Source organism: Amia ocellicauda, chromosome 19, assembly GCF_036373705.1.
Source record: "Amia ocellicauda isolate fAmiCal2 chromosome 19, fAmiCal2.hap1, whole genome shotgun sequence".
In the NCBI taxonomy this organism is placed as follows: domain Eukaryota; kingdom Metazoa; phylum Chordata; class Actinopteri; order Amiiformes; family Amiidae; genus Amia; species Amia ocellicauda.
This window is the reverse complement of record NC_089868.1, coordinates 20150528-20161756: the sequence shown is the minus strand read 5'-3', so window position 1 is coordinate 20161756 and position 11229 is coordinate 20150528. Positions and strand designations below refer to the sequence as shown.

The following is an 11229-nucleotide window of genomic DNA, read 5'->3' as shown; positions in this document are numbered from 1 at the left end:
AAAACCTCAACTAAAAATGTACTGAACAGTCTCTCCTTCAGAATATATCTTGTGCCTGATATGGCTGCTGACGAAGCAATGCCCTCGCAATGTTGACCAAACCTCGAATTCAACCTTTATTTGCTTGGCTCTTCCAAGATGATATTTATTGGTCTGGAAGCAGCCATAACTGACCTTAATTGGGTCAGAAACAAACACAGCTGCTGCTCCGATTTATTGGGCAGGAAACAGTCACAGACGACCTTTATTAGCCAAAACTGCTGCATGTCCTTCTTTTAATAGGTGGATTTACCTCCGGCAAATAAAATACAAATAAACAAAGAAAACACACAGGAACTACATTTCAAGATTTTATTAGATAAGAATCAAACCTATATTTCCTATAAATATTAATCCAGCCAAGTATTTTGAATAAAGCTTGGTAATACTGAACATGGAAATAAAACTAGATTATTTTTTAAATAGTAAACTGGTTGTAAATATATTTACTGAATGACTTACAGTAAAATAATAGGTTTTCATAGCCACCCTAAATATACTGTAGGGCAATTATTTTTTAAACTCAATTTAACATTTATTGTTAATATTTTTGAAAGCCAAATAGACTTCTCTTCATCTTTGTTCATTATAACTTTTCTGTCTATTTATTCCTCCACAGAAATCATATAAAATAGCCCTGAAATTGAACATCTACAAACTAATCGCAAAGCAGTACCGACTGTCATCCTATCCTGGTTGAAAATGTTGCATCAGTCCTCGGTATAAGCACCCCGGTATATAAACATGTATTATTTTCAAACTCTCCTTCAGTTTCATTATCACAGCTTTGACAGAACAAAAATATTGCCGGCTATTGTTTAGAAATAATGCAACTATTTGTGCTCACACAATTATTCCTGGATAATTGGCTTGGGAATAAAAGGCAATTATTTCTCGAACTAATTATTCGTTTTTATAATAAAGGTAATTTTTCACACTGCAATTATGAAGTGAATCAATGCTATGAAGTAGACGTTGGGTCCTTTTTCAGAGAGCGAACCTGGGCTTCTTTAGCAAACGGGATCAACAGCTTGAGGCAGGCCTCTCTTTGGCACATGAGGTGTTGTCCTGGAAACCATTTTGATGCAGTTGATTATGGGGCAAACACTGAGACACAGAGTGCAGCCAGTGCAGCTGTCAGTAACTGTAGGCAGGTGGGTCTCAGGGTCAAACTTAATAGCCTGCAAAAGGAAGCAAAAGGCTATTAGATTAGAATTATTAGCTGGACCTCTGTAGGAAGACTTCCTCCCAGTGTGTTTAAAAAAAAAAAAAAAGAACAAAATACATATCACTACTTCAGGTCTTTAAATGCTATCCCGCACAGATACACCGACTACCCACTCCAGAAACCACATTAAGGCATGTCCATACAAGTACACACACACACACACACACACACTTGTATTAATATTAGATCTATATGACAGAAAAGGAATCAGAGCTGCAATGGCCGTTTCTTAAAACATAAAACTGCTGCATTGAAATGGTCCCCTTCAAAAGATCTAAAGGATGATCATTCTGTATGTGTTTTACTTGACTTTTCAATTTTAATAACCGTTGATTTGTTTGTATATCTCAAATGGGTTGGGTAATCAAGAATGATAACAAAAAATAACTTTCCTGTATCTCAGAAGTAATTGTAATAAAGTAGATGAAGCAGGAGACGGAATGAATTCAGTGGGACCGCTGCAGTGCCTTTCTGGGTTATAGGTCAATTACTTCCTAATCACATTCCTTTTATTGTGTTATACAGCTAAGCATCCCCCTTTAAATTGCTTATAGAGGCAAATATTTGATTATGATGTCTTGTAATGATGAATGTTTCCCTTTATAAGAAACCATTTATATTATGTAGGCACATTAAAAGATCCTTGCCCAAACAATACACTCCACAATGGGTGATCACATGTTTCATAAAACAGAGCCACAAATTCATCAATACACGCATGATAAATGATCAGGTTTTTACATCTACCACAAATATTTACCATCCATGATGTATAGATGTGTTTTTTTATCTATAAAAACATCATTGTATTGAGTATGCATTAGAACAAACTGCAATTACAGTAGCACTCTACACTGTTTTGTAATATATTTAATGGGTTCACATACTATTGCCTTCCTCTGTATTTCCATTGGCCTCAATTATGATTACACTCAAGAAACATGTTAGCTGCATACAGATTATTGTCAGTTCAAGTGTTTCTAAGATTGCCCTTTTATAACACAAGGAAAAATAACACTGATGTGGAATAACAAATATGCAAATCAGTCATTGCTCAATTAACTCTCCCAAATCACATCTGTGTATGTTAGGCATATGGGCAAGTTAAACTGATTTTCTTTAGTGGATGAACGCAAAAGTCACACATACATATAACGATATGCAATCATAGGACATCTGAAAAAGACAACACTACCCAAAGGTTGCAAGAGTGCTTGGGAGTTATGAATCCCAGCAAAGAGGATGTTTGGGTGCGTGCATCACTAGTTATACAAACAGGAAACAGGAAGGGGCTGTTTCAGTGATGCATGCGTCGGCCTATAGGCAACTTTGATGGGAAGTGTTGTGTATGAGGTACTATGGAAACCAGTGTGCTCAAATTGAAAGATAACTAGAAAAAAGCTGAAGCTCTGTACATACCTGGTAGCCAGAATCATTACAGACCATGTAGCATTTCCCACAGTTAATGCACATATCTTCGTCAATTAGTGCCACCACTTGTTCCTTGATGTTCAGGTCTCCATAAGCCCCAATGTACATCAGAGCTCTTGCAATCACATCCTAAAAATAACAGTAAATATACCAACTTAAATAATAGTAATAAAAACAAAAAAATACAAACAAAGATGCAGTAGTCTCGTTGATCTGGGTTTTATTTACGTTTTATTTACAAATGGTAGTTTCAAATAACTAAATAACTGGATAAATATTTTTGACCATAGAGTCGGATCTAATAGATATGACCTTCCATCCTAAATTAGTTCATACATACTGTATAATGAAATTCCAGAACACCTTGGATCTCTTCATATTTCTTCAAGTCAACGAGCAAAAGTTTCAGTGTCTTTGAATGGTATTCAAATGTTTCAGCTTACCTGTACAGCTGGAATAGGTTTTTTGGGTGTAAAGGTTCTTGGAACATTAGATTCCGTCACAATGTTATCATTTCTGGAGCTTAATTTATACTCTGCCAAGATCCTTTTCCTTTCATCGAGATATGGGCCAAAACTGGGCAATGTCTGTGGAAAGAACAAGCAGTACGTGTCATTTTAAATACCTCATCCTAAACGTCATACTTGGACACTGTCGCTGTTGTGTCATTCAGAGGAAAATCTGACATGCTCATTGGAATATTTGGTTGCAATTCTGTTTTCAAAGTTTTATTATTTGAGTTTTCATTATCTGTGACAAAATTAACATTCCTTTTATAAAGCAATTTGCCATCTGAGTTGGGAACTTTGTTTACTCTTTTCTAAGTTTCTAATGAAAAGCAACCAAACATCAAGCATCTAGGAAACTGGTAAGGTGTGCAATACTTTGTGTACAAAACATGGTACAATGGCAGCTGTTCTACAGAGACAGTGTTCCCTATGGCAGAGAAGGTGTTAAATACCAAAACAAGCATTTTTTTTTATTATTTTCAATGATGTCTCATGCACATCAATATCTCTAGGCAGGCATAGCTTCAATGGACCATTCTGCCTAAGCAAGCAATTCCTGTTCATTGGCACACTAATGTCTTAAGCCACGTTGGTGAATGAATATTTTTGCAAATATATTGCATGATTTTACAGTACATGGCCTACCAGAAATGCAGGTGCAATAAACCTAAGACAATAAGCTTGCACCTTCCATAACAAACATCAGCTTTCAGGGACTTCTACTGCATAAAAATGCAACACTTCTTTAGTAACAATAAAAGTGTCCTTATAGCACTAACAATTCATGGCTTTATAATAAGTAATTATTGTTGTTATTGTCACTGTGTTATTTATATTAATATGGACTACTTTTTAAATCATTATTATTAATATTGATTATTTATTGTGTGTTCAATGTTATATGTTTTTCTTATGTATTGTATTGTACACACATTTCCATTTCCTTTATTATTAGTAGTCTTATCATCACATGCACATACATATATTCAAGATGTCTGTACTGGAGAAGAAGGATCTGCTCTGTATTCATTGTAATGCTGTCATGAAGAGAGTGTTTTTATGACTGTAAATCAAACAAGTAAATATTGCATGTCTTATATGTACCAAAACAATTCCAGAAATACCACTGAGTTAAAACTAATACTACTAATTCAGAAGAAAAGTCAAATAACACCACAGCTCGGTAATTCCATTATGATGCATTTGGAGCCAAATCCCTTAGTGAAAACTGATCTGATTTTGTCATGCTGTCCTGACCTGACCAGCCTCAAGTCTAAGCTTCACAAAAATCTCATTACCTTGAAAGTGTACAGTAAGCGGCTCTAACATGGAATGATATTTAATCTACCTAAGTGACTCAAAGTCTTTCAAAGAACGGTAATTATAACGGCTGAAATGCTGCCCGTGTGATTCATCCTGATTTCTGCAGCATTTACCTGGAAGAAACACAAATCCTGCTCATGCCCAGACATTGTATTCCTTGTGTACTGCTGGCCCTTAGCTCTCTTACTGTAGTACAACAAGCCAACCACGCTCAGAGTCTATATAGCAATATATTTCTGAACAAACACAAAGAAAAAGAATGTGTTTTCATTCAGGACCATCAAAACTGTCATCATAACAGATCTACAAATCTCTGGCAGTGGTGGTTATTTTTTCTAATGGTTTGCTTAGGGACTCATCATTGATGTATTTGTTCCCAGTGGAACTAAATCCTAACCATCTCAAGATAGTAAGCATCTACCACTAAAACCCCTTCCTATCTGGAACAAAGCACAACACTAGCAGGCGGTGGCTGACAGCATAATGAATCAACAGTTATAGCCTTAAACCAGAAAGGCTTGGGGACCATAGTTTAGAAAAAAGAAAGAAGAACTTGGATTGTAATTTATTACTCTGCTAGGTCAAAGATAATTGAGTGGTTATGAATAAGTAAAATATTCAGTTAGAACTATATTAAACCATCAGCCTGAGTCATCTATTTTTAAATACTTTGATTTCAATAAAATTACATTACTAAATGAAAAAAAAAAAAAAAAAAAAAAAAAAGTTTAGCAAAGATTTTCCAGTACAGTGAAAGAAAGTCTGATGGCAAAGATTCATATCCAAAGATCTACTGATTAAAAATACATCTATATCAAATTAGAATACATCGGTGGTAATAGAAATTGAGTGAAAAGTAGTAAGAGCAATAAAAAAACAACCAAAAATATGCTATTATATTACATTTTTAAAAGAAGAAAATAAGTTTCACTGTGATTAAATCTCTCTCTATTCTGGAATGATGAATCAACATTGAATCAGTACTTTTACATAATGACTATTATTTACAAATGTAAAAGCAAGCAAGTTATTGAACAAAAGCGATCAATTCAGAGTGTCGTAATTTAAAATTGATATAAAGTACTGTAAGTGTGAATCAATAACAATCTACATTTTCCTCTGAATCTGCATTGCACACCAAAGGGGAATAGTTTTGATATTGAGATACTTGCTTGTCCAGTAATTTGGAAAGGAAAAGTTCTTTGATAGTACATCCCTTCATGGGGGAATACAAGTGCCGAGGTTCACACTGACATGGTGGATTGGATGAATGTAAATTCTGTATACAGATTGCTTGTAGTGTTTCAGAAAAGGCAGATTGGTTGAAGTAGTCCAGCATGCACTTCACATGCAAATACAAGCCCACTGAGCACAAATCGTGCAAAGCCGGATGGGTAAAATTTGACCAATGGCAACAGCAATGTTAATATGTATTATCACAAAATCCATGTGAATATGAAATTAACGTCTCCTCGGTAGATGTTACAACTCCCTAAGAAGTGATATGATAAAGGGTTCACCCAATCACACCATTATCTCCGTGCACAGCTGGCATCCTGTCAGGTAAAGGACAGCAGCGAATCCCCGCCAAGAGACGATGCTGGCATTGAAGACATTCATTCTCATCGCATGTGCTTAACTGGAGTACCTGCTTGTAGTGATTTCAACAGATTACCATATTCATGACAGTTTAGAGTGAAAGCATTCTACTCACTGTTTCCCTGAACATGAAAAAGGAATTAAAAAACTGGCAGGCAGTTTGTCTTCAGTTTTGTAGACAAGTAAGAAAGGGACTTTACTCTGGTTTATGTAAATGGTAGTCTGCTGGAGTAAGACTCTACCAGAGATGACAAAGTGCTCTCAGTTAATAAATACCTCGGGAAATAGAGTAGAATAACAGAATACTTTTTTTCTTCTTCTTCTTTCTTTTACTGTTGTTAGAGCTTTGAATTAAGAAACGTCAATATGTACACTCACCTAAAGGATTATTAGGAACACCATACTAATACTGTGTTTGACCCCCTTTCGCCTTCAGAACTGCCTTAATTCTACGTGGCATTGATTCAACAAGGTGCTGAAAGCATTCTTTAGAAATGTTGGCCCATATTGATAGGATAGCATCTTGCAGTTGATGGAGATTTGTGGGATGCACATCCAGGGCACGAAGCTCCCGTTCCACCACATCCCAAAGATGCTCTATTGGGTTGAGATCTGGTGACTGTGGGGGCCAGTTTAGTACAGTGAACTCATTGTCATGTTCAAGAAACCAATTTGAAATGATTCGACCGTTGTGACATGGTGCATTATCCTGCTGGAAGTAGCCATCAGAGGATGGGTACATGGTGGTCATAAAGGGATGGACATGGTCAGAAACAATGCTCAGGTAGGCCGTGGCATTTAAACGATGCCCAATTGGCACTAAGGGGCCTAAAGTGTGCCAAGAAAACATCCCCCACACCATTACACCACCACCACCAGCCTGCACAGTGGTAACAAGGCATGATGGATCCATGTTCTCATTCTGTTTACGCCAAATTCTGACTCTACCATCTGAATGTCTCAACAGAAATCGAGACTCATCAGACCAGGCAACATTTTTCCAGTCTTCAACTGTCCAATTTTGGTGAGCTTCTGCAAATTGTAGCCTCTTTTTCCTATTTGTAGTGGAGATGAGTGGTACCCGGTGGGGTCTTCTGCTGTTGTAGCCCATCCGCCTCAAGGTTGTACGTGTTGTGGCTTCACAAATGCTTTGCTGCATACCTCGGTTGTAACGAGTGGTTATTTCAGTCAAAGTTGCTCTTCTATCAGCTTGAATCAGTCGGCCCATTCTCCTCTGACCTCTAGCATCAACAAGGCATTTCCGCCCACAGGACTGCCGCATACTGGATGTTTTTCCCTTTTCACACCATTCTTTGTAAACCCTAGAAATGGTTGTGCGTGAAAATCCCAGTAACTGAGCAGATTGTGAAATACTCAGACCGGCCCGTCTGGCACCAACAACCATGCCACGCTCAAAATTGCTTAAATCACCTTTCTTTCCCATTCAGACATTCAGTTTGGAGTTCAGGAGATTGTCTTGACCAGGACCACACCCCTAAATGCATTGAAGCAACTGCCATGTGATTGGTTGGTTAGATAATTGCATTAATGAGAAATTGAACAGGTGTTCCTAATAATCCTTTAGGTGAGTGTAAAGTTGACCTAAATCCCAATATGTATGCATGTACGTATGTATGTATGTATGCATGTATGTATATTTAGTATCAACAGAAATCTGACTGATAAAGATCTGTCAACTGTCGGTGTGTTGAAACAGCCCAGGTACCTTATTTGCCTGTGATATTTATCATATCAGTAACTCACTGACAAATTCATTTTATATCCTTGGACCAAAATGATGGACAATTATATAACAATCGCTAAGAGTTTCACAAACAGCTACTAAAATAGTAAAAGCTCATTCTCTATTCATAAGCAAAAAGTTACTAATCACAGCTGTTCACAGCATTTTCCTGGCTTATCTGGAGTGAGTTTAAATGCAGATGGTTGGTAGGCTGTTAATAAACTGGCACTCTTAACAGTATTCTTTATGTAAACAGGTGTCCAGAACAGATTTTTGTTTCCAAAAATCTTTTTTTTTTTCTAAATAATACCCACACAAATCATTGGACTACTAGATTTGTAAAGCTGGTGGGTATGACTGAATCAAATTAGAAGCCTTTCTACAACTTCTGGTGCTAAGAAAGTTTGAAGATGTGCATTCAAATTCTTATCATTTTAACATTTTAGAGCAAGTAAGTTTAACAAACAAACACATACATTAATGTATCAACTAGATATGGTTCATTTTCCTCCAGAGACATGTTCTTCAAATAAAAATATGCTTTAGGTCATGTGTATGCAAAATTTACATTGAATTGTAATTCAATTTAAGTTACCAATCTTAAGTACTTCTAATGATCAATAATAAATCTAATTATTTAAGGAATATTTTCTAAACGCCACTCAAACACCAGGGTACCAGAATATAATCCCAAACATTGACTGTTAAAATCTGATGTGAAAAGATGGTCAGCAGATAAACATGTCCAACTATTTAGCCGATATCAACCTTCCTCTGTCAATATCCTTCATTATTGTTTGTACATAACCTTTTATACATGTTGATCTCAACATTAATTACATTCATCAAAGGTGTGATAACTGCATGGCTAAAATCAATAGGTGTACAAACGGTGAGTAATTATTGTGCTCTACTATTGTATGTTCAAATATTCCACAGTAGGCAAGAAGAGCCAGATGCATTTATATAAAAAAGCAATTCACCTAAAAGACACTAGTAATTCAAAGCTGAAACAGGGAACAAAGAAGACATTTAGTGAAAACCACATCACATGAATGTATTGCAATCCTTTGCCCAAATGTGTTATAAAATACACATCCACTACTCCAAAACCCCCTTTTGCAGTGCCTATCTTTATAATAAACATAATAAGGTTTATTGCTGTCTGAAATGCACAATGCTAATAAGAAAAGATGTCAGGCCATGAGCCAAAAGAAAAAAAAAAAGCTGAAGCATAATAATTGTGCAATTTATCCTCACTAAAGTACTGCAGTGTGCCATAATTAAATATGAAAACCTAAATTTATCTCTGTGTTCAGCTGTCATTAATTTAACAGGGAGAGCACATGTTCTAATCTAATGGCTGATTTTCTTCTCTTCTCATTGCAGTGCATTAAAATGTATATTAGCCTCTGAGGTGCATAAACATAAACCAGAAGCAAAGGGTTTGCCTATGGAAGGGAACAGCGCAGCCCTGTTCGCAGCCTGTCATGTGGCTGTAGTGCTGGGGAGACACTCACTTAGCCTCATTAAGCCAAAGCTGCCTTTTGCTTGTCTTATGTTCTGCTTGATAGCAGCCTATCCGTTGTATAATAATTCATTCAGAGTTCATTCAAAGCTACCAAAACTGGTGAACTGTAGCTGTTTTAATGAGACTGGGTGGTGTGAAGAAACTGCCAGGCACGTGCCCTAAGTTATCAGAGATTGCTGCTGCTAATGAAATGCAACATTGTCCAAAACACAAATATTGTCCATTGTAGCTTTCATCCGTTGTATCCACCTGTCCCCCCGACACAAATAAGAACAAACAAACAAACAAACAGCAGTTGAATCTGCTATCCGAAATCTGTATCCATGGAAAACCCACTGATGTGCAATTTATAATCTACGCATGCTCAGAAATAACTGACTAGAGTGAAATTTGCATTCTGACATACATTTTAAACATTTAGGATCATCACTGCCAATCAGGTGTTGAACACAGTTTGCATTATTTACTGGCAATAACTGCCTAATGATGGTCTACAATTCTGATGGTTTACATTCTATGTGCACAATGTATAGAATCTCTCTCTCTCTCTCTCTCTCATATATATATATATATATATATATATATATATATATATATTTATTAACAAAAGCTGTCTTCTTCATGTTTCTAGTAACGTTAATCCCAAGGGCATGAAGTCCAGGAAATGTAAAGCATCGTAGAAGCCAAAGGAGAGACAGTAATTATTGTGTAGTGTTGGGAACCTTATGTACCTGTTATTTAATAATAATTCACTTCAAACTCAGAAATCGAAAAAATGTGCTTAATCAAAATACTGAGAAAAGTCAATCTGCTCCTGATTTGAATAGAGATGGGGTCCTATTGTACAACACAGAAAGAAAAGAAAAAGAAAGGGCCAATTGTTTGTTGTGTAGTTTACAACACAATGTGGACAAATGTAATATTGTTTTGTTTTTGTTCTGAGTCAGTATAGCAACAGTATGTATGTGTTGCTATGATTACTGAGGAGCTCTCAAGCTGTTTTGACATGAAAACAAATGCTTTGCGTGTTTCCTACACCTTGGCTGCGGTCTTCACTGCTGCAACTCAGAATTAGCCATATTTACAAGCAAAATGTAAACGTTAAAACTGAAAACAAAAACATTAATTTTGGTTACCTATGCTGTCACTGTCATTTCTGACATTGCACTACACATAGCCATTATACATACATAGTTACATGGAAATATAGAAATATTTGCTTTGACAAAAGTTTTAAAAAGTACTACAGTCTTCATTTCATGTGTGTGTGTTTTGTGGGTTTTTTGGTCAGGCAGATTGTTAGACCACATGTTCCTCAGTCTAATGAATGTTCAGCTGTCCATGTATGATTAAGATGACAATAAAACCACACAATCTGCAACATTTTTTTAAAATATTGTCAAGGGTTAGTGGAAATAACATCAATGGATGGCATCAGCAGTTTTATTCCAAATGCAACATTCATTCTGAAAAATGGCATGTTTAATATCATTAAAATGCTGTTATTTTAATTGTGCTGTGACTCATTAAAAACACAGTGTAGATGTTTAAAAAGGAACTCACAGTGTTTAATATGACTTATAATCTATATAACAATTGAAATAACCGATTATTTCAACAATTATTTTTGGTACATCAAAGAACGCGCAGTCTTGTCTACTAGGTTTTGTATTAAGTTTGTAAGGAACATGTCAGAACCCTTAGTACTTTACACAGATTCACACAGAAATTGTTTGATCAGTTGTATAATCATAAAAAATGTCTTTGATATTCTCTTCTTTTGCACATTTTGGGTATTTTGATACTGATCAGAGTAGAGGATAAT

The 11229-nt window shown here is 36.0% G+C and overlaps 1 protein-coding gene across 1 annotated transcript in view; it reads right to left on the bottom strand.

Annotated features, from left to right (window-relative positions):
- Nucleotides 1-258: 258 nt before the first annotated feature.
- LOC136714495 (dihydropyrimidine dehydrogenase [NADP(+)]) overlaps nt 259-11229 on the bottom strand; it is a 154743-nt gene continuing 143772 nt past the window's right edge. Inside the window, exons 21-23 of the mRNA XM_066692023.1 lie at nt 3142-3285; nt 2687-2827; nt 259-1220 (exon numbers count right to left, since the gene is read on the bottom strand). Coding sequence (XP_066548120.1) covers nt 1050-1220; nt 2687-2827; nt 3142-3285 — 456 coding nt within the window. The 3' untranslated portion in view covers nt 259-1049. The remainder of the gene's footprint in view (nt 1221-2686; nt 2828-3141; nt 3286-11229) is intronic.